At 45.9% G+C, this 24228-nt stretch overlaps 1 protein-coding gene across 1 annotated transcript in view; it reads left to right on the forward strand.

Annotated features, from left to right (window-relative positions):
- Positions 1 to 24228, forward strand: part of LOC120064580 (arf-GAP with GTPase, ANK repeat and PH domain-containing protein 1-like) — a 38408-nt gene that overhangs the window by 13074 nt on the left and 1106 nt on the right. Inside the window, exons 2-17 of the mRNA XM_039015171.1 lie at positions 9334 to 9392; positions 9601 to 9688; positions 10967 to 11052; positions 11264 to 11405; positions 11692 to 11826; positions 12014 to 12135; positions 12378 to 12542; positions 14849 to 14935; positions 15214 to 15318; positions 15646 to 15811; positions 19986 to 20104; positions 20230 to 20371; positions 21316 to 21467; positions 21675 to 21765; positions 22149 to 22371; positions 22655 to 22994. Of these exons, the coding sequence (XP_038871099.1) occupies positions 9334 to 9392; positions 9601 to 9688; positions 10967 to 11052; positions 11264 to 11405; positions 11692 to 11826; positions 12014 to 12135; positions 12378 to 12542; positions 14849 to 14935; positions 15214 to 15318; positions 15646 to 15811; positions 19986 to 20104; positions 20230 to 20371; positions 21316 to 21467; positions 21675 to 21765; positions 22149 to 22371; positions 22655 to 22994 (2222 nt within the window). The remainder of the gene's footprint in view (positions 1 to 9333; positions 9393 to 9600; positions 9689 to 10966; positions 11053 to 11263; positions 11406 to 11691; positions 11827 to 12013; positions 12136 to 12377; positions 12543 to 14848; positions 14936 to 15213; positions 15319 to 15645; positions 15812 to 19985; positions 20105 to 20229; positions 20372 to 21315; positions 21468 to 21674; positions 21766 to 22148; positions 22372 to 22654; positions 22995 to 24228) is intronic.

A 24228-nucleotide genomic window follows, 5' to 3' on the forward strand; every position in this document is an offset into this window, starting at 1 on the left:
GTAAGGTGGTGGTGGCCTTGATAAATGTCACAGCAGCTAAAAGAACAATGACAACAATGACATACAAACATGACACCACGTTGAATGCTATGGCTTTGCTACCCCTCACTGGAATGTTTGTCTCGTGTGCGATCTTTGAACTTTGATGTGCAGTTTGCACTTGTTGTGTTCAATGGATATTTTATCTATTTAGTTCACAATATATTTTTTACATGCTTTACAATTCAAGTACCTCACCTGTGTGTGTGTGTGTGTGTGTGTGTGTGTGTGTGTGTGTGTGTGTGTGTGTGTGTGTGTGTGTGTGTGTGTGTGTGTGTGTGTGTGTGTGTGTGTGTGTGTGTGTGTGTTCTCTCTGAGAGTCTATGCAACATTCTGTGTAAGTGTCACAGTGAGTGACACATTATAATTTCAGTTTAGAGGGGACATGATTCATCACCACACTCTGTGGGTGTCCTTGACAGATTCCATCCAATTAAAGAAGTGACACAGGTGGGTAACACACAGCCACACACACTGAAGCCCCTGGGAGACTAGTCAGGATCGAGGGAAAGATGAACGGAGCAAAGTACAGAGAGATCCTTGAATAATACCTGCTCCAGAGCGCTCAGGACCTCAGACTGGGGAAAAGGTTTACCTTCCAACAGGACAATGACCCTAAGCACACAGCCAAGACAACGTAGGAGTGGCTTCGGGACAAGTCTCTGAATGTCCTTGAGTGGCCCAGCCAGAGCCTGGACTTAAACCCTATTGAATATCTCTGGAGAGACCTGAAAATAGCAATGCAGCGACGCTCCCCATTCAACCTGACAGATATTGAGAGGATATACAGAGAAGAATGGGGAAAACTCCCCAAATACAGGTGTGCAAAGCTTGTAGCATCGTACCCAAGAAGACTCGAGGCTGTAATCGCTGCCAAAGGTGCTTCAACAAAGTACTGAGTAAAGGGTCTGAAACTGAGTTTCAGTTTTAGATTTTTAATACACTTGCAAACATTTCTAAAAACCTGTTTTTGCTTTGTCATTATGAGGTATTGTGTGTAGATTGATGAGGGGGAAAATAACTATTTAATCCATTTTAGAATAAGGCTGTAACATAACAAAATGTGGGAAAAGTCAAGGGGTGTGAATACGTCCTTAATGTATATATATTAAATCTCTTAAGGACTTTTCATTGACCCCCAGCAGGACCTCCGCAAACCCCAGTTTCAATATCTCTGGTTTAGAGAGAGAGGGATGAAGGAGACAGCCAGGGTGGTGCACATGTGACTCACTACCGTAATGTCCTGGAGCTCCAAACACCTTGGTCACAGGCGAGCCCATCAGTTGACAAAGGTGAAAGAGATGGGGTGGAATAGGCTGTTGCTACCTGCAACGCTTACTGCTTAAGAGGGGGTTGAGGAGAGCTTTTCTGGAAGGAGATAGTGTGACTGCAAAAGACAGAGAAGAGGGAGAGGATAGAAAGAGCCTTCTCCCCTCTCCTGTCTCTTCCACGTTTTCCATCTCTCCCTTTTCCTTCCTCTATCTCCTGCATTCTTCTTCTCTCATCCACCTCTAGCTACCCTCCTGTCTGTTCCTCTCTCTCTCCTCTCTACGCATCCCCTCCCTTTTCTGTGCCCCAAGATTTATGACCCATTCAGTTTGTTTTCAAACCACCTTATTTATTTGTCGGTTATATCCTTCCCCACACATACTCTCCTGTTCATTTTTCTCCTATTCTCTCTCTCTTTTTCTCTTTCCTCCCTCGCTCTCTCCTTTCATTCATCCCTGTGACGTCTGATTCATCCAGTTCATCATCGCTCTCTCCCTCTTTCCTGAGAGGCAGGATGGGAGGGGACAGAAGGAGAGAGAGAGAGTGGGAACTGCCCGGAGATTGCCTGAAAAAGAGAGCGGGAGAGAGAGAGAGAGAGAGAGAGCAAGTGATGGGTAGGAGGAGGCAGAGGTTTTTCTCCTCTTTGTTTTGTCTGATCTGACACGAGCCACAGAACGTGTGGGCTTGACCGAGGACAGGCATCTCTCCCATGACGCTTCACCCTCAGCCTTCCCTTCTGTCTGTCTGCCTGCCTGGAGCTGAGGCTGGAGCTGGACTAGCTGTTGGCTAACGGAGAGGCTAGTGGCCCTGAGGAGATCTGGAGGAGGAAAGGAGGGGCTGAGCTGAGCCAGTGGGCTCGCTCTCTGCCTCACAGACACGTTTTATTGACTTGCTAATTGCCTGAGACACTCGGAGGAGAGGATGCAGTGAGGGAAGGAACCTACTGTACATAAGAGTGTTACAGGCAAAGGAACAGAGAAACAGTGACTGTGTTCTGCCTATCTGGCCACCATCTCTGCTTCTCTTTGCTGGGGGAATTACAACAGATGTTTGCAGCCTGCCTTTCATTGATCCACGATACGTACATACGTGATTCATGCATGACATTAGTGTGTCTTTGCCTCGTATGCAGTCGGAAGGAGACTACCCACCCACCACACGCGTTTGCGACACGTGAATGATTTCTATATTTATGTTTTTTCTTGTATTTACCGTAAATGTTTTTCCTCTGCTGGGTCAGCTAAAGCGGTTGTTTTCTGTGTTTGCTGTGTTGCCTGCTATGTCTGGTTTGGCTTTACCACGGTACATACCCTTTGGTGTCTGTGACGGTGCAAAATAAAAAAAGAAACAATTATTTGTTAACCAGTCAAATGTAATGGGAATAAGAAAATATGAAGATTCTGAAGCGTACAATGGATATTCTTCAATGGAAATGAAGAATTATCTGAGAAGCTTACAGACTGAAGACTGGCTTGAGGCAGTTCATCTTGTGTGCTTTTGTGAAGTGGGGAGCTACGTAGTACAGTCTTGGTGGGGAAATGGACCAGGCTCATTTGTTGACTCTATCATAATTCCAGACTACCCAGTCTCAAACATCAAGATCGTGGAAAGCAATCTCAGATCCCTGGCTTTGGGCTGTAGAATTAATCTTGCGTATGGAGAGAGGGAGGGAACGAGAAAGGGAGGATTGTGAATGAACCCGTGGAGCAGTCCAGTGGCAGCAGTCTTTACAGATCAGCAAAGAGGAGGTGAAGAGAGGATTACAGGAAGGATTAAAATAAAAACTAGTCTAGACTTAATTCAGTAACCTTGTTAAGTATGCTCCACTAATTCAAGATACCTTAGAGTGATTCTCTGTCTCGCTTGTGCTGACTCTTGAGTTTTCACGTCATGGGTTCAGAAGCCTGAAGAAGCAATCCAGCAAGACTCCAACCACCTCTTGACAAAGTTACCATTCACCCACATCACACGTATCCCTACGCCAGCCAGTTTGACAGTACCATCTGACTGGTGTCTGGCCTGGCTATTGTCTCCGTGGTGAAGCCTCCGGCTGTGGATTGCTATGCCGGTTCCCTGTGGGTCTGTCTGGGTCACAGCAAGGGCGCTGCCACTCCGCTGAGGTTGGTCTGCCTGTCTTCCAGCCTGCCGCCCCCATGAGCCACGCGGGCACCCTACAGAGACGCACCACCTACCTCATCTCCCTTACCCTGGTCAAGGTCGAGGCTGTGGGGAGTGATGGAGTTTCCATCGGGCCCCAGCCACAACGCACCCTTGCTCTGGGGAGAGCAGGAGTGGAGGGCCCAGAGGATGAGGAGCTGAGCAGGACCACTGAGGATGAGGGAGGACATGCATGTGCCGAGGTGGAGGTAGAGGGGAACACAGAGATGGAGGAAGAGGAGCAGGAGGACGTTAGCTTTGGGGGGCCTGTACAGGAGCGGGAGAAGCCTGTGATGAAGGAGCGAGAGAGTCGTGGTCCAGGCTCCTCAAAAGATGTCACGTTGGAGACTAAGAGCAAGGAGTCTCCCCTCTTACCGAAGAATGTGAAAGACCAAGTGAAAGGACTTGCAGGGGTGTCAGATGTCCCCTCAGTGGGAGGGCTAAGGAGAGAGGGAACCCGCCCTAAAACAGAGCTCTATCGGGAGCCACCCATGCTGTTTCCAAGGTGCGAGGAAGGGATGGGCGACGCAAGCAACACCCTCTCCCGGGGCAGCATGCCCACCACCGTACCGCCCAGGCTCACCCAGAGACCCGAGGTCCTGATGAGGTCACATGCCGGAGGCGGGGCTGTAAGCCGGCGGGAGTTGAGGGAAGCCAATCAGAGTATGCCTCCATCCGCCAAGAGTCTGGACCGCAAAGACAACCGCATAGGGGACCGGTCTCCCATGACAGCTGCTGTGGCCTCTCTGGGACCTTACCGGGCATCCTGGGCGGACAGTGATGGCAGGTCTACCCTCCTTCGCCAGGGAGCCCCCGTAGGGGGAGGGTTTACGGACGTGGTGACCAGGGAAAGCCCCAGAGGGGACAGGCTGAAGACAGGCTCAACGTCCCTGCCAGCCCAACCCACCCCTCAGATATCCAAACCGCCGAGGAAGGGCAAGAGCCGCACTCTGGACAACAGTGACCTGCACTCCCTCTCTGAGGACCTGAAGAAGGGGAAGGACAGCCAGAGTCAGGGGGGGACCACCCAGCGTCCCCCCGCCCGTGACCGCAAGATGCTCAAGTTCATCAGTGGGATCTTCACAAAAAGTACGCCTGCGCCTCCCTGCTCCAACACAGCGCCCCCTATCTACACGCCCGTTCAGAGGGGTTCTAGTGAGGAGGAAGGTAAGATATCGCCCATACCCACCTATCCACCATTCCCCCCCACCAGGGCTAGCTGTCCTTCCCATTCCATTTCAGACTTTTCACAACTGGAGGCTGGATTATGTTTTGCCGTACCATCTTACTCTAATGGTTTACACAATGGTTTACACAATGCTAGTGCAGTGAGCAGGTGCTCGTGCACTGTGGTCTCATTCTAGATGGTTGTCCATCATCAGTCCATATTGGCCGGAAAACCACACACTGTAGGTCAGGATGGACTGTGCAAGGATGTGGTGAAGAAAAGGAGGTTGAAGACCTTGAAGTGAGAGGGCAAGCCTTGGGCTGTGTCCAATATGGCACCCACCCTATTCCCTTTATAGTGCACTACCTTTGACCAGAGCTCTATGGGGCCTGGTCAAAAGTAGTGCACTACATAGGGAATAGGGTGCCATGTGATGCATCTTGGTCATAAAATATGTTATTGGATGGCCACTATGCCTCGATGGACCCTCAGAGAGAATTGGAATTCCAATCAGGAAATTGCATTATACATTATAATCCGTTCACACAGTCACATACTGGATATAATGCAGAAGATATCACTTGAATGATGATGCATTCATGTGATAGAGTAAAATGAGCACATCCACTCATAGGTCCTGTTGGGTGTTAGGCATGAAAAAGGTTGAATAACGAGAGAGGACAACCTGCATATGCTTCTCCTGCTCCCAAGAGTAATGCTTCCGCCAATGAAAACCTACTTGGCCTAAATTTCTCTCCAACTCCAAGCAGTCACAAGAAAACATGAGATAGCCCATGGTAATCAAATATTCAGATTTTACTATATTTGCGAATGTGCTGTTGTAGACGTGTGTGATGAAGGAGTATGTAGAATTGGTGTAAGTGCTGAATAATTTGTCAGGAGTAAGTGGGACATGAATAATTAAGGGTGGGAGTACACAGAGCTGTGTTCTTCTGAGGGAAGGAGTGAGGGGGCAGAGGGTGAGGGAGGAAGGAAGGGAGGACGGAAGGGGACCCTTCCTGCTCTGCTTGCAGAGTTAATCAACATCCAAATGAAACCCATTACCTCAATGACTCCACATTGGGATTGGGTGAACAAGAAATGAATAGCCATTTACATTTTGGGGTGCATTTCAGTTTGATTGCAAAATATTTGATTGCAAAATATCAATCAGAGTAGGGGTAAAGTAATAACTAATGAAAATAAACATTTGGGGAGATTTTCAACATTTTAATTGTATTTTATTAACTCAGTAAATATCATGTCTGTCTTATATCCATATCATCAATATTAATCAATATAGTATGTGTGATTTACAATTGTGTAAATGTGCTCAAACACACACACCACTGTATGTATGAGAGAATTTATTGTGCTGAAAGCCAGGCAGTTTCTGGAAGAACGGTTGCCATGGCAACAACAAGCGGCAAGAGATGCTATTTGGTCGGCGATATGACGCTGGAAGGGGGGGGGGGCTGGATTAAGGAGTGGGGGGGGCTGGGTTAAGGAGTGGGGGGGGGGGGGGGGGGGGGGGGGTGGAGAGCGGGAGAGACCAATAGACATACAGACAGAAATTGTCCGGTGGGGGTTGGGAAGGGTACCAGGCTTTCGTTTAAATGTAATCTCCCCTGAGAGCAAGAGTGGAAGGAAGTGGTGGCTGTGTTACCGTATTGTCCCTGAGGTGTGGCCGGTGCGCACAGCAAAGCACAGGCAGTATATAATGTGTCTGTGGAGACTCCCTCACTTCTGGTGTGTCCCCACAGAGAGAGGATTCAGTGTCTGAAAGGATCATACTGTCTGACTGGAGTTGGCTTCAACACTGCTTTACTCAGACCTCCAAAGGCCCTTTTGATTGAGGCAGTGTCATCATTTATATGGCTGTTTGCATGTGTCTGTGTGCGTGTGTGTGTGTGTAAGAGACTGCCTGTTGCCCAAATCAAGAATTTGTCCACAATTGGAGGCCTATGAACGTTGTGTGTGTGTGTGTGTGTGTGCTTGCGTTTGTGTGTGTGTCCATGTACAAGCATAGGTGTGTGTATCTGCAGCCCTGCAGAATGAATCTGCTTGTTAATCTTTTGAAGATTTTATTTCCCATCCATAACTTCAGTCTTCTTTAAAGGGGAAGTTGACCTAAAATCCAACATTTCCCAAGTGATTCCATACATTGAAACTACACTGAATTGTGTTCGTTGTTCATAGCTTATGACTGCCCATACCATAACCCCACCGCAAGGAACTCTGTTCACAACGTTGATATCAGCAAACTGCTCGCCCACACGACGCCATACATGCTTTCTGCCATCCGCCTGGTACAGTTGAAACCGGGATTCATCCGTGAAGAGCACACTTATCCAGCATGCCAGTGGCCATCGAAGGTGAGTATTTGGTAACTGAAGTTGGTTACAACGCCGAACCTCAGTCAGGTCAAGACCCTGGTGAGGACGACGAGCACACAGATGAGGTTCCCTGAGACGCTTTCTGACAGTTTGTGCAGAAATTCTTCGGTTGTGCAAACCCACAGTTTCATCAGCTGTCCGGGTGGCTCATCTCAGACCATCCCGCTGGTGAAGAAGCCAGATGTGGAGGTCCTGGGCTGGCGTGGTTACACGTGGTCTGCGGTTGTGAGGCCGATTGGACGTACTACCAAATTCTCTAAAACAATGTTGGAGGCGGCTTATGGTAGAGAAATAAACATTAAATTCTCTGGCAACAGCTCTGGTGGACATTGCTGTAGTCAGCATGCCATTTGCACGTTTCCTCAAAACTTGAGACATCTGTGGCATTGTGTTGTGTGACCAAACTGCACATGTTAGAGTGGCCTTTAATTGTTCCCAGCACAAGGCACACCTGTGTAATGATCATGCTGTTTAATCAGCTTCTTGATATGCCACACCTGTCAGGTCGATGGATTATATTGGCAAAGGAGAAATGCGCACTAACCAGGGATGTAAATACATTAGTGCACAACATTTGAGAGAAATTAGCTTTTTGTGCATATGGAACATTTCTGGGATCTTTTATTTCAGCCCATGAAACATGTGACCAACACTTTACATGTTGCTTTTAGATTTTTGTTAAGTATAGTGTTTTCCTTCTCCCCCTCTCTCCCCATGCAGTCTAACCCTGTGTTGTGTTTGTAACAGTTTTCCTTCCATCCCTCTCCTCACCCCTACCTGGGCTTGAACCAGGGACCCTCTTCACACATCAACAACTGACACCCCCGAAGTATCGTTACCTATCGCTCCACAGCAGAGCAAGGGAAACATCTACTTCAAGGTCTCAGAGCGAGTGTCGTCACCGATTGAAACACTATTAGCGCGCACCCCGCTAACTAGCTAGCCATTTCACACCGGTTATTCACACCGGTTACATGTGGTTCTAAGTGCCAAATGGCACCCTATTCCCTGTATAGTGCACTATATAGGGAATAGGGTGCCATTTGAGATGCACAAAACCTTGTAAAGGAATTTCACATTCATTCTACATGTGTGCTCTACTGTATACTATTTCCATTAGTCTTCAGGTCAACATCTGAACAAATGCACTCTTAGGTCCTGTGTGGCTGTTGGTAGAGCATGGTGCTTGCAACGCCAGGGTTGTGAGTTCGATTCCCACGGGGGACCAGTACAAAAGAGTCTGAAAATGTATGCACTCACTACTGTAAGTCTCTCTGGATAAGACTGTCGTGCTAAATGACTAAAATGTAACTGTTATTGATGGACTCTGTCACAATGAGGAATAGTACTGGCAGCCACTTACAGGATGTTACATTACCTACTAGTCCTCTTCCACTCTGCTATGCAGTAGTGTGACTTGACTTAATCCTGTTACCCTGTTGGCCCCCATGTGAGCATAGGGTGTTCTCCACCTCACTCTTTTCTGTGTGATGGCTATTGCAGTAGTATATAGATAGAAAATGATGTGACTTCAATAAAAGTCTCAACTCATTGGCAGTCACCTGTTGTGAGGACCCCTGTCTGTGCTTTTCAGATATTATTGAACACCTCTGGGCGATGCAGTGAAATAACAGGTACCCAGTAATTATGATGCTTGGAGGATATCCAAATTCTCATTCCACTATGGACACAGAAATGTTCTCTCTCTCTCTATCTCTCTCTCTCTCTCTACATCCCATTTTCAGCTTGCTGCGCAGCATCAAAATGATGGTGAAATCTACTGAGGCTTGTATTGGAATTTTGGATGAATAAAACACATAGAGATTGTTTGGTAATCATCTCACATACACGCTCAGGCACACATACGTACACACACACACGTGTACACAAACACACACACACACTGGCACGCTCACTCCGGCTGCGTCCACAGAGCTGCTAATGAACTTGAGCCTCACTACTGAGCCTGTGCAATTCATTTGCACTCGTCCTTTGCGGCTCTACCTCATTCCCTTGCTCCTTTTCTCCGTCCCCCACCCTCACTTAACTCTGTAGTCTAGGCCATCTGGACCTGCGACAGGGCACTTATGGGGCCACACACACTAAGAACGGCGCGGCACGGCATTCCTCACAGCTTCAGAGTGCTGTAGAGCGAGACGGCCGGTGACTTTGAAAGTTTCCCCTGTTCTGAGCAAGCTGTAGACAGGAGGCAGAAAGGGAGAGGGAACACGTGATCACGACATTGACCTTATGTTTTAATCAGTCTCCCTCTCTCTCTCTTTCCCTCTCTCTGTGTGTCCACAGCGGCTTGCGGTAACAGTCAAGAATGGACCTTCAGTCGAACCGTCCAAGAGCTCCGTCTGGTGAGAGTGATTGCTGTTGTCATACCGCTGGAATAGGAAATAGGTGTAGTCTTGTTTCTGCTTCAACAGAGACAACGACAGTGACAGTGTCTACTAATGGAATACTATGATGATAATTGTAGTAAATAGAAGTAGTTGTTGTAGAGTATGATAAACATGTCACTATTAGAAAGAGTGGGGTGATATATCCTTCTGACTATGTGTCCAGGGGGTGTTGGGAGGTCTCCGCAGTGGGAAGTCAGCCCTGGTCCACAGACACATGAGCGGGAGCTACCAGCCCCTGGAGAACCCAGAAGGTGAGTTTGACAGTTTTAATTTTGGCACTCTTTTTTTTAGATTTAGTCTTGTCTTAATCATTTTGACTAAAATATAATTAAGTCTTAGTCAAAATTTGGTCATTTGAATAATGATTTAGTCTGGTTTTTGTCAAAATGATAAAAACAGTGGGCCATTTTAGTCAACTATAAATGCCTTTTAATTTTAGTCACATCACATTTCCATTGCCTCATTAACCTAGTAAACATAAATCACTGACTTCCATGTGCACAAACATACTTAGCCTTGTCCTACCAACATATTGTTCTGCATAACATCCTATCCCATAATTCTCTTCCCAACAGGCAAATTGGCAAACACCCCTTGACATACTGTAGCTATAATGTAATCAAAGTTCTGTCATAAGTAGAGGTGTGATAGGTTGCTGCAAACTAACTAGCTAGCATTATTAATATGTTATTACCTGAGCATATATATTGAGATGATGCACTTTCAGATGTCTCTTGAGGTTTGTAGTATTTTTCCGCATTAGCTTGTGGGTGCAAACTCTGTCTTCCACCTAGCTATCTTAAGGTGAATGCACTTACTGTAAGTCGCTCTGGATAAGAGCATCTGCTAAATTACTAAAATGTAAATTAAGACGTTGCATTCGGTCTTGTTTGAATTAACACGATACGTAAAGTGGCTCCAAACATTGCCCCTTTTTCTACCGGAAGCATGTACCACCGGGAGAGACGCCAATGCGTGTGCCTTATTTGCGTCAATGATTTGTTGCCGCCAGATTGGAAAACGGTTGCTGGGCAGAGAGCTGACTTGTGAATGACCTGGACATGGTATTTATTTTCCACCAATAAAAACATTGCAACTTTGCAATGAGAAAGCCTTACAATTATGTCATGTATGCTTTTCATTGGACCCTACAAATAACACTGAAAGCTCTCAATCTCTCAAAAAACTCTTGTCCAGTCCATTTACTAGTCAGATTTTAGTCACAGAGATATTTTTGTCTCGTTTTATTATTAATATTTATTATTATTAATATTTTTTTTCTGAGTCTATTTAGTCAGTTATAGTCTCGTCAACTGCCACTGAAAAATAGGTGTTTGACTAATATTTACGTCATTATTTTTGTTGACGAAATTAACACTGGTTTGACATCATACCTTGTACTTAAGCCTTAAAGCATTCCTGTAAAGAAAATACTACTGTATCACATAGAGCTTCTCTCTCTCTCTCTCTCTCTCTCTCTCTCTCTGTCTCTCTCTCTTTCTTTCGTTCTTTCTTTCTTTCTCTATCAGGGGGCAGGTATAAGAAGGAGGTACTTGTTGATGGCAACAGTCACATTTTGCTGATCAGGGAGGAGACAGGACCCCCGGATGCACAGGTAGGTGGAGGCTTTACTGACTGCAGACTGATGAGTAGTGTCCCCCTTAAAACACATGGAGTTGACAGGGGTTCACTCTGACACGTTGGACTGTTTAACTCTTCTCACCTGTTATTTTTATGTTCTCCTCTGACAACTCTCTCTTTCACTTGTTCTCTCCCCATTTGTCCCCTATTACCTCCCCTACGCTACCCTCTCCCCTCCTCTCCAGATGGCTAGCTGGGTGGACGGGGTCATCCTGGTCTTTAGTCTGGAGAATGAGGCCAGTTTCCAGGAAGTGTACAGGAACTACAGCGAGCTTGGCATCCACCGCAACATCGCTGAGATACCCTTCATAGTGGTAGGAACCCAGGGTAAGACTCCACCCATACCCACTCTCTATGACAGGGGTGAGCAAACATTTTCAGCTCGAGACCCAAATGAGAAATTGACTGTCCTCCCGTGACCCAAATCATCCTAAAGATGCATTCTCATAACGTGATGCCCACCTCTCACATGTCCAGGGCCCACTTTGGGTCCCGACCCATAGTTTAAGAAACCCTGCTCTATATTATACTAAAGATAGCGTCTGTATGGGTTTCTAAAAGTTTATTAAGGTTTCTAATAGGATGTAGTTGATGTAGTTCCTCCTTCCTCCAGATAAAATCACCAGCACCAACCCTCGGGTGATAGAGGATGCCAGGGCTAGACAGCTGTGTTCAGACGTCAGGCGCTGTACCTACTACGAGACCTGCGCTACCTACGGCCTCAACGTCAACCGCGTCTTCACCGAGGGTGAGGACACACACAAACACACACACACTGCTCCTTTTTTATGTTGTTTCAGTACAATGTAGCTGGAATTTGAATCAATAAACCAATTTGAATTAATTTCACATTCATCTATATCAGCGTCTAGATTAGAAAGATGACTGTCTAAGAAGGGTAATGTTTGTTTTTGTCCTCTCTCTACTTACCACAGCTGCCCAGAAAATCATGGCAGTGAAGAAGCAGGCAGCTCTACTGGCCTCCTGTAAATCCCTGCCCAACTCCCCCAGTCACTCTGGAGGCTCTACCCCAGTGTCAGGAGTCTTCCCTGGTCAGGTACAGCAGCAGCTCTTGCCTCCAGTCCTTCATACTGGAGATAAGACACTGGTCCAAATCAATAGGATGGTAATGTTGGACAGGAGTGTACAGATCAGTGTTCATTTAGATTTATGGATTTTGTTTCCAGACTTTTCCACATATTCAGCTGTCTTTCTTTGCTCTCTGTAATCTCTCTCTCTTTTGTCCTTTTTGTTGTCTGTCACTCTTTCTGTTTCTTTGTTTTTGTTTCTCTCTCTCAGGCCAGTAACGGTGGTCAAAGCAGTGACTACTCGTCTTCCCTGCCCTCCACCCCAGTGATCAGTCATAAGGAGATCGGTGGGGCAGCAGGGGGGGAGAGGCTGGGCAGCGCCACCCCAGGGTCTGTCCGCAGTGCCCCCCGGCGACGCACCGGCTCCCGCTTCACGGTAACATACCAACCAACCACAAACACACACTTTTACTGATTTAGATTCCTCATTGACCCATCCATAACCCTCTCTCAGGTCCCCTGTGCTTTCTTTGAAATGTAATCTTTTTAGCTCTCTTCATGGATTATAGTCCCTTTTTTAGCTCTCTTCATGGATTATAGTCCCTATTTTAACTCTCTTCATGGATTATAGTCCCAATTTTAGCTCTCTTCATGGATTATAGTCCCAATTTTAGCTCTCTTCATGGATTATAGTCCCTATTTTAGCTCTCTTCATGGATTATAGTCCCTATTTTAGCTCTCTTCATGGATTATAGTCCCTATTTTAGCTCTCTTCATGGATTATAGTCCCTATTTTGTGCTTTTTCCTTCACTCTCTGTCTGTATAATAGTTATCTCTCACTCTTTCTTTCTTTCTCTCTCTCTCTCTAAATCAAATCAAATCCAATTGTATTTGTCACATACACATGGTTAGCTAATGTTAATTTGAGTGTAGCGAAATGCTTGTGCTTCTAGTTCCCGACCATGCAGTAATATATAACAAGTAATCTAACAATTTCACGACAACTACCTTATACACACAAGTGTAAAGGAATGAATAAGAATGTATACATAGAAATATATGGATATGGACACCTCCCGGGTGGCGCAGTGCTAGCATCGCAGTGCTAGATGTGCCACCAGAGATTCTGGGTTCAAGCCCAGGCCGCAGCCGGCCGCGACCGGGAGGCTCATGGGGCGATGCACAATTGGCCCAGCGTCGTCCGGGGTTAGGGAGGGTTTGGCCGGCAGGGATATCCTTGTCTCACCGCACACTAGCGACTCCTGTGGCGGGCCGGGCGCAGTGCACGCTGACCAGGTCGCTAGGTGTACGGTGTTTCCTCCCACACATTGGTGCGGCTGGCTTCCGGGTTGAATGTGCGTTGTGTCAAGAAGCAGTGCGGCTTGGTTGGGTTGTGTTTCGGAGGACGCATGGCTCTCGACCTTCGCCTCTTCGTACGGGAGTTGCAGCGATGAGAGAAGACAGTAACTATTACTAATTGAATACCATGAAATTGGGGAGAAAAACGGGTAAAAAAAATAAGAAATATATGGATGAGCGATGGCCGAACGGCATAGATGGTAGATGGTATAGAGTACAGTATATACATATGAGTAATGTAGGGTATGTAAACATTATATAAAGTGGCATTGTTTAAAGTGATACATTTATTACATCCAATTTTTTATTATTAAAGTGGCTAGAGATGAGTCAGTATGTTGGCAGCAGCCACTCAATGTTAGTGATGGCTGTTTAACAGTCTGATGGCCTTGAGATAGAAGCTGTTTTTCAGTCTCTCGGTCCCCGCTTTGATGCACCTGTACTGACCTCGCCTTCTGGATGATAGCGGGGTGAACAGGCAGTGGCTCGGGTGGTTGTTGTCCTTGATGATCTTTTTGGCCTTCCTGTGACATCGGGTGGTGTAGGTGTCCTGGTGGGCAGGTAGTTTGCCCCCGGTAATGCGTTGTGCAGACCTCACTACCCTCTGGAGAGCCTTACGGTTATGGGCGGAGCAGTTGCCGTACCAGGCAGTGATACAGCCCGACAGGATGCTCTCGACTGTGCATCTGTAAAAGTTTGTGAGTGTTTTTGGTGACAAGCCGAATTTCTTCAGCCTCCTGAGGTTGAAGAGGCGCTGCTGCGCCTTCTTCACCACGCTGTCTGTGTGGGTGGACCATTTCAGTTTGTCCGTGATGTGTACGCCGAGGAACTTAAAACTTTTCACCTTCTCCACCACTGTCCCGTCGATGTGGATAGGGGGATGCTCCCTCTGCTGTTTCCTGAAGTCCACGATCATCTCCTTTGTTTTGTTGACATTGAGTGGGAGGTTATTATCCTGACACCACACTCCGAGGGCCCTCACCTCCTCCCTGTAGGCCGTCTCGTCGTCGTTGGGAATCAAGCCTACCACTGTAGTGCCGTCTGCAAACTTGATGATTGAGTTGGAGGCGTGCATGGCCACGCAGTCGTGGGTGAACAGGTAGTACAGGAGAGGACTGAGAACGCACCTTTGTGAGGCCCCAGTGTTGAGGATCAGCGGCTGGAGATGTTGTTTCCTACCCTCACCACCTGGGGGCGGCTCGTCAGGAAGTCCAGGACCCAGTTGCACAGGGCGGGCTCAAGACACAGGGTCTCGACAAGTTTGGAGGGTACTATGGTGTTAAATGCTGAGCTGTAGTCGATGAACAGCATTCTCTCTCCCTCTCGCTCTGTTTTCTCTTTAGCTGTTTATTCTTGTTGTTTGTCTTGTGCCATGTCTGCAGGGCCGTAGGGGCAGTGACTCGGAGAGGAGGAGTACAGACGGTAAGATAGGAGACCTGGGTAGTGGACGCTCCATCCCCATCAAACAGGTAGGTGACAGACAGACAGTATATCCTGTAGGAGCTGTATGCTCCCTTCTGTAGAGAGGAACTGACAGTAGTCTATAGGAGCTCATCAAAGACAATGAACTAACATCATGGAGCTAGGAGAGGGATTTGACTTACCTTTGAGAATTTTGTTGAGGTAGATTTTGTGGAAGCCTGCTAGGCTCTTTTGGCATAAGGAGCATAATAAAGAACAGATAAAGAATGTGTGTCTTATCCTTGTCTCCTCTCCTCTGTCCGTCAACCCTGTCTCCCTCCACCAGAGCATCCTGCTGAAGCGCAGTGGGAACTCCCTCAACAAGGAATGGAAGAAGAAATACGTCACGCTGTCCAACAACGGCATGCTCTCTTATCACTCCAGCGTCAACGTGAGTCAATGCACTGACACTAAGTGCTACACTATATTCCAGCTGTTTGTATTGACACACATAAAGAGCTGATCAGGGACATGCATTTATGATAGAGCCTCCACATGACCAGTCAGGAAAATCCTCTGGTTCTATTACAAAGACTTTGGAATATGGTCGGATATTGAATCTCATTGAATCCCCGAGTTGGCTACATTGTTATAGTTTGTATAACCTGCTGAAGACCATTTTGAATCTCAGAATGGGTTGGACCATGCTACAGTAACATTATATACGTATGTTTGAAATATCTGCTGTAATGGTTGGCCTTTCCCCCTGACCTGACAGGACTACATGCAGAATGTCCATGGGAAAGAGATGGACCTGCTGAGGGTGACTGTGAAGGTGCCAGGGAAACGCCCGCCCCGTGCTGGTGCCGTCCCTTCCTGTGGCCCTCCGCCCGGCCTCAACGGCCTGGTCAAAGACATCCAGGGGCCTGAGGGGGCCAGCGCGGGTGAGAGGGGCTCCAATAGGGGTGTGCCGACATGGCCATACTCGTATTTGTAATCGTATTCATAAATTGACAGTTGATAGTCGGATCTGTTCGGATGATAATCGTGATCGGAAAGAACGTAAGTGTTTTAATATGCTTAAGTAGATGTTGGCAAAAAACTCACTGCAAAAACGCTGCAGATTAGAAGCAGCGCACGGAAGGGGTGTGTGTGTGTGTGTGTCTTTGTGTGTGTTTTCAACTTGCAGTGGGCTGCCAAGTTTGTTGTCACTCGGTCAGAATGAGCATCGGCATCTTTTTCGCTACCCTTGCCCCATTTGTTAGATATTATGCACATTAATAGCTTGATAGTAAACGTCCTGGCCATGTGATTTATTATAGTAGGACGCAACAGCAATCTACAGTGCATTCAGAAAGTATTCAGACCCCTTGACTTTTTCCACATTTTGTTATGTTACAGCCTTATTCTAAAATGGATTAAATTGTTATTTTTTTCTCATCAATCTACACAAATTACCCCATAATGACAAAGACAAAACAGGTTTTTAGAAATGTTTGCAAATTTATTACAAATAAAAAACTAAAATATTACATATACATAAGTATTCAGACCCTTTACTCAGTACTTTGTTGAAACATATTTGGCAGTGATTACAGCCTTGAGTGTTCTTGGGTATGACGCTACAAGCTTGACACACTTGTATTTGGGAAGTTTCTCCCATTCTCCTCTGCAGATCCTCTCATGCTCTGTCAGGTTGGATGGGGAGCGTCGCTGTACAACTATTTTTAGGTCTCCAGAGATGTTAGATTTGGTTCAAGTCCAGGCTTTGTCTCATCCACTCAAGGACATTCAGAGACTTGTCCCGAAGCCACTCCTGCGTTGTCTTGGCTGTGTGCTTAGAGCCATTGTCCTGTTGGAAGGTGAACCTTCGCACCAGTCTGAGGTCCTGAGCGCTCAAGAGCAGGTTTTCATCAAGGATCTCTTTGTACTTTGCTCTGTTCATCTTTCCCTCGATCCTGACTAGTCTCCTAGTCCCTGCTGCTGAAAAACATCCCCACAGCATGATGCTGCCACCACCATGCTTCACCGTAGGGATGGTGCCAGGTTTCCTCCAGATGTGACGCTTGGCATTCAGGCAAAAGAGTTCAATCCTGGTTTCATCAGACCAGAGAATCTTGTTTCTCATGATCTGAGTCTTTTGGTGCCTTTTGGCAAACTCCAAGTGGGCTGTCATGTGCCTTTTACTGAGTGGCTTCCGTCTGGCCACTCTACCATAAAGGCCTGATTGGTGGAGTGCTGCAGAGATGGTTGTCCTTCTGGAAGGTTCTCCCATCTCCACAGAGGAACTCTGGAGCCCTGTCAGAGTGACCATTGGGTTCTTGGTGGCCAAGGCCCTTCTCCCCCGATTGCTCAATTTGGCTGGGTGGCCAGCTCTAGGAAGAGTGGTTCCAAACTTTTCCTATTTAAGAATGATGGAGACCACTGTATTCTTGGGAACCTTCATGCTGTAGAAATTATTTAAAACTCGACACCATTCTGTCTCGGCGCTCTACGGACAATTCCGTCGACCTCATGGCTTGGTATTTGCTCTGACATGCACTGTCAACTGTAGGACCTTATATAGACAGGTGTGTGTCTTTCCAAATCATGTCCAATAAATTGAATTTACCACAGGTGGACTCCAATCAAGTTGTAGAAACATCTCATAGATGATCAATGGAAACAGGATGCACCTGAGCTCAATTTCGAGTCTCATAGCAAAGGATCAGAATACTTACAGTGGCAAGAAAAAGTATGTTGACCCTTTGAAAATACCTGGATTTCTGCATAAATTGGGAATAAAATGTTATCTGATCTTCATCTAGTTCAAAACAATTAGACAAACACAGTCTGCTTAAATTAATGACACACAAACAATTTTACGTTTTCATGTCTTTATTGAACACACCGTGTAAACATTCACAGTGCAGGGTGGGAAAAGTATGTGAACCCTTGGATTTAATAACTGGTTTGGCAGCAATAACCTCAAATAAATGTTTTCTGTAGTTGTGGATCAGACCTGCACAGCAGTCAGGAGGAATATTGGACCATTCCTCTTTACAAAACTGTTTCAGTTCAGTAATATTCTTGGGATGTCTGGTGTGAACTGCTCTCTTGAGGTTATGCCACAGCATCTCAATCGGGTTGAGGTCAGGACTCTGACTGGGCCACTCCAGAAGGTCTATTTTTTCTGTTTGACCCATTCTGTTGTTGATTTTTCTTCTGTGTTTTGGGTCGTCCTGTTGCATCACCCAACTTCTGTTGAGCTTCAATTGGCGGACAAATAGCCTAACATTCTCCTGCAAAATGTCTTGATAAACTTGGGAATTCATTTTTTCGTCGATGATTGCAAGCTGTCCAGGCACTGAGGCAGCACAGCAGCCCCAAACCATGATGCTCCCTTCACCATACTTTACAGTTGGGATGAGGTTTTGATGTTGGTGTGCTGTGCCTTTTTTTCTCCACACATAGTGTTGTGTGTTCCTTCCTTCCAAACAACTCAACTGTAGTTTAATCTGTCCACAGAATATTTTTCCAGTAGCGCTGTGGAACATCCAGGTGCACTTTTGCACACCTCAGACGTGCAGACAGCAGTGGCTTCTTCCGTGGTGTCCTCCCATGAACACCATTCTTGTTTAGTGTTTTACGTGTCTTGGACTCGTCAACAGAGATGTTAGCATGTTCCAGAGATGTCTGTAAGTCTTTAGCTGACACTCTAGGATTCTTCTTAACCTCATTGAGATCTGCGCTGTGCTCTTGCAGTCATCTTTGCAGGACGGCCACTCCTAGGGAGAGTAGTAACAGTGGTGAACTTTCTCCATTTATAGAACATGTCTTACCGTGAACTGATGAACATCAAGGCTTTTAGAGATACTTTTGTAATCCTTTCCAGCTTTATGCAAGTCAACAATTCTTAATCTTAGGTCTTCTGAGATCTCTTTTGTTCGAGGCATGGTTCACATCAGGCAATGCTTCTTGTGAATAGCAAACTCAAATTTTGTGAGTGTTTTTTATAGGGCAAGGCAGCTCTAACCAACATCTCCAATCTCGTCTCATTGATTGGACTCCAGGTTAGCTGACTCCTGACTCCAATTAGCTTTTGGAGAAGTCATTAGCCTAGGGGTTCACATACTTTTTCCAACCTACACTGTGAATGTTTAAATTATGTATTCAAAATAGACAAGAAAAATACCATAATTTATGTGTTATTAGTTTATTCACACTATGTTTGTCTATTGTTGTGACTTAGATGAAGATCAGATCAAATTTGATGACCAATTTTTGCAGAAATCCAGGTAATTCCGAAGGGTTCACATACTTTTTCTAACCACTGAATGTGAATAAGGTATTTTTATTTATTTTTTAAATAAATTTTCAAAAGTTTCTACAAACCTGTTTTCACTTTGTCATTATGGAGTATTGTGTGTAGAAAACATATATTTCATTCATGTTAGAATAAGATTGTAACGTAACAAAATGTGGGAAAAGTCAAGGGGTCTAAATACTTACCGAATGCACTGTAAATGATCAGCCTGAAAACATGGAAGGAAATCTGATCAGGTGAAATTATGAAGGGAGTGAACGGAGAAATACAGCAGGATCAACGTACAACCCACCCTTCTCTTTACAACCAGCCAGTTGAGTTATTCAGACCACGTAGAACCTTGCACATGACTGACTAGCATGAGAAAGATGTGTGCTGGCACACAAATGTTTTTTTTCTTCCAATCACCGATAATTACAAAAAATACTCGGATCATAATCGTATGCAGAAAATTGCCCATACTTGTTTTTGTCTGACTACTCGGCACACCCTAGGCTCCAAAAGGACAGCCAATCTCTCTCTTTATCACCTCTCCCCTTCTATTTCTCCTTGTCTCTGAACCTAATCTTGAGCCTCCTCGCTCTAGCCGTCTTGGGGTCTCACTGTTTTTCATTCTACCTGTAACTTACTCTTCTTCACACCTTTCTTTCATCCATCTCTCTCACTTATGTCATAGAACAGAAATAAGCACTTTACATTTTTTGTGTGTGATCTACATTACAATATCTATACATTATTTGGTTTGATCACTGAATTGTCATGAGTGTCTTTATGTAATATCTCTTTGAAATGTGATGCTCTCTCCCCCATAGTCCCTGGTAGTGGTAGTAACCTCCTGCCCGTAGAGGAGGGGGCGGGAGGAGGCTTGTCTCCTGGGGGGAACAGAGGGGTGCAGCGCTGCCCCTCTACTCTCTCTAACAAGCCCCAAAGCACCCTGGTTCTCTGTGGACTTGATACTTTGAAAAATGATTTTGTCACTTTTTAATTTACTTGAGTCATTGTAGATATTAGTTTTTTTTATGGCACAAACTTATTTCCTGTGCTTGTGTGACTGTGGCAGACTCTGCCATCGGGGGGGTGTCCAGACCCTCCTCCTATAAAGATACAGGCCCAGCCTCCCCAATGGTTGACAGGAAGAAGCATCGCAGGAAGAAGAGCATGAACCAGAAAGGAGACGTAGCCATTGGCCAAGCAGATGGTAAGCTTCCAACACAGTGTACTCATTGCAGATTGCAGATATAAATGTACATTGCAGATATAAATGTATGTGAGATCAGATGATTCCCTACTCATGACAGATAATCATATATTTTCTGCACATTGAATTCTGCCACCATATAGACTTTGGTAGTGAATCAGAAAAGGGTCAATACTGAACAGATGTATAAAGAAAAAGCTTAGTCTCAACTCAGTCTATGCCCTTCTGCTGGAATTTCTACTTATTCTCTCCAAAATATCTGCCTTTATCACTTTGATCTATTTTGTCTTCCTCTCATTTCCTCCTGTGTTCCTTTATTCTCTCTCTCTCTCCCTGCTTCCCTGGGATGTCTGATCTGCTAATCTCTTACCCTGTAGCAAAGCGCAAAATGTGGAAACTAAAAAGCTTTGGTAGCTTAAGAAACATAAACAAGACAGGTAATGAGGAACTCTGTCTGTCTGTCAGCCCTGTTTGTCTGTCTGTTTCTGTCTGTCTGCCTGTCAGCCATGCTTTTCATCCTGTTTGCCTGTCTTGTCTGACTGTCTGCTTTTCTGTTTGTCAATTTGTCTGTCAGTGTCTGCTTTTATTGAGCAGCCTCTTGAGTCTGTCTCTATGACAAAGCACTTGCTGTATCTCCATTCGGTAAAAGACTTCTCTCCATATACTCCATACATCTGCATTTGTCCACCATGACAGCAATGCAATAATGCATGCCGATGTCTACTTAGCAGGTACGTGCCGTTGGGAGATCCACCACCAATCATCATTGTGATGGAGTACGTAACCCTCTGAACCCACAGGGTGGTACTTTATGACTTTATCCTGACCGTGTGACCTGATTGGAACCAATGTTGTATTCCTGGTCAGGTCACATGGTCAGGGAAAACGTCATGATTTGACTGTCTCTAATACAAGTCTGTGTACTGTATGTGTTCTGTCATCAGACGAGGATAACTTTGACTTTCTGATCGTGTCGAGCACGGGCCAGACTTGGCACTTCGAGGCCCAGAGTGTGGAGGAGAGGGACTCCTGGGTAACGGCCATCGAGAGCCAGATCCTGGCCAGCCTGCAGCTGTGTGAGAGCAGCAAGAACAAGGCAAGAATGTAGACGAACACACACACACACACATATGCACACATGCACACACACACACACACACACACACACACACACACACAAACACACACGCATGAATGCACTCACACACACACACACTACAAGAAAATATCTGTGTCTGGCAAAGTGTTTGTGTTGGAAACCAGCTGTCACTGAGGAGAGACTAATTGTGTGTGTGTTCCACAGGCTCGTAAGAACAGCCAGAGTGAAGCTGTGGCACTGCAGGCTATCCGTAACGCCAAGGGCAACAGTCTCTGTGTTGACTGTGAAGCACCTAGTAAGTCATTTATTTGGGATGGTTGTATCTCTCCGTGCTGCTCTTAATATATCTCTATTCTCTTTCTCTTTCCTTTCTTGCTCTACTGCTTTTTCTGCTTTCTTGGTTCCTCATCCATCTTCCAGATGTCATTGAGCTTGGTTTTCAGTGTGGGTGGAACCCCCTCCGTTCTCCATATCCTTCCACTCTTTCTCCCATATACATCCTACTCATGCAGTTTCAACCCAGAATAAAACTGTACTGTAATACCGGTACTCTAATCCCATCTCTATGTTTGCTCTCTGTTAATCCGATGCATGCAGTTTCAACCCGGACTAAAAACTGTACATGTTTTAGCCTATTATATAGACTGATCCCAGACCTAACTGTGTCTTCTCTCTCAGACCCAACATGGGCCAGTCTGAACCTGGGGGCTCTGATCTGCATTGAGTGTTCAGGAATCCACAGGAACCTGGGCACCCACCTGTCCCGTGTCCGCTCTCTGGACCTGGACGACCTGCCCAGAGAACTCACCCTGGTGCTGGGTGCCATCGGCAACCACCTGGCCAACAGCATTTGGGAGGGACGTACGCTGGGCCGCCGAAAACCCACGCCCGACGCCACCCGGTGAGGACTGGGGGACAGGGAAAGGGAGACACTGGGGTACAGAGTATAGGACACTTAATGTGTGAATAAGTGGCAAGCTTGCTAGTTTCAGTTGTTGATGTTGTTGTAGAAAAGGAGGCAGTTGCGTTGATAGAAGTGCTAGAGCTAGTAGTAGAAATAGGAGATGTGAAGGTGTCTGACTACATACACCTGCCTGTATTCACACACTCCGTTCCCTTTGCAACCGTGTCTCTGTAACTGTGTCTTTGTGTCTCTGTAACCATGTGTGTCTGTCTGGTCCCAGAGAGGAGCGGGAGTCATGGATCCGGGCCAAGTACGAGCAGAGGTTGTTTGTGGCTCCGCTGGCCCTGCCCTCCCCCGGTCAGGGGTTAGAGGTCAACACGCTGTCAGCCAGTCTGCTGGCGGCCGTGATGGAGAGGGACCTCCCCCGCCTGCTCCTTCTCCTGGCCCATAGCACCAAGGATGACATCAATGCCCCCCTTCCCCCAGGGGGTCACCTCTCTCCACCCCCCCCTGCTGCCTCCCCTAGCCCTCCCCTGGAGGGCTCCCTCCGGCCGCCTTGCTCCGCGCTGCACGCCGCCTGCCAGCTCGCCGACGTGGTCATGACCCAGCTGCTCGTCTGGGTGAGAGAGCGTCCCTCCTATAATCTCTTCATCCTGCATTTCCATTTTTTTTCTTTCATCCATTCTCAGTTTGAGGCATCATGACATCATGCCACTACAGTCAAAGAATAGCAGAAATAACTTACAGTTGAAGTCGAAAGTTTACATACACTTAGGTTGGAGTCATTAAAACTCGTTTTTCAACCACTCCACAAATTTCTTGTTAACAACCTATAGTTTTGGCAAGTCGGTTAGGACATCTACTTTGTGCATGACACAAGTCATTTTTCCAACAATTGTTTACAGACAGATTATTTCACTTATAATTCACTGTATCACATTTCCAGTGGGTCAGAAGTTTACATACACTAAGTTGACTCTGCCTTTCAACAGCTTGGAAAATTGGAGGTGTACCTGTGGATGTATTTCAAGGCCTACCTTTATAAAAAAAAAAAAAATCATAATACAAAAATCAACTTACATTGCTACATCAAACATGTCTAGCAAACCAAACACAGGTATTAACAATACTCAAAGATCTTATTATAATGATTCATGAAGATGTTATTCTTGTTGTTATTCACTAGGGTTAATGTTTTAATAAGATAATTAAATTCAATCAGAAAAATTGGTAATTTTGGTATAGAATTTGGGTGTTTGTTTGTGTATAAAGTATTTGGCAACAAGAATAGTTTCAAGGCCTACCTTCAGACTCAGTGCCTTTTTGCTTGACATCATGGGAAAATCTAAAGAAATCAGCCAAGACCTCAGAAAAAAAATTGTAGCCCTCCACAAGTCTGGTTCATCCTTGGGAGCAATTTCCAAACACCTGAAGGTACCACGTTCATCTGTACAAACAATAGTACGCAAGTATAAACACCATGGGACCTCGCAGCCGTCGTACCGCTCAGGAAGGAGACGCGTTCTGTCTCCTAAAGATGAACGTGTTTGGTGCGAAAAGTGCAAATCAATCCCAGAACAACAGCAGAGGACTTTGTGAAGATGCTGGAGGAAACAGGTACAAAAGTATCTATATCCACAGTAAAACGAGTCCTATATCGACATAACCTGAAAGGCCGCTCAGCAAGGAAGAAGCCACTGCTCCAAAACCGCCATAAAAAACCCAGACTACGGTTTGCAACTGCACATGGGAACAAAGATCGTACTTTTTGGAGAAATGTCCTCTGGTCTGATGAAACAAAAATAGAACTGTTTGGCCATAATGACCATCATTATGTTTGGAGGAAAAAGGGGG

The sequence above is a fragment of the Salvelinus namaycush genome, chromosome 20, assembly GCF_016432855.1.
Source record: "Salvelinus namaycush isolate Seneca chromosome 20, SaNama_1.0, whole genome shotgun sequence".
Classification (NCBI taxonomy): Eukaryota; Metazoa; Chordata; class Actinopteri; order Salmoniformes; family Salmonidae; genus Salvelinus; species Salvelinus namaycush.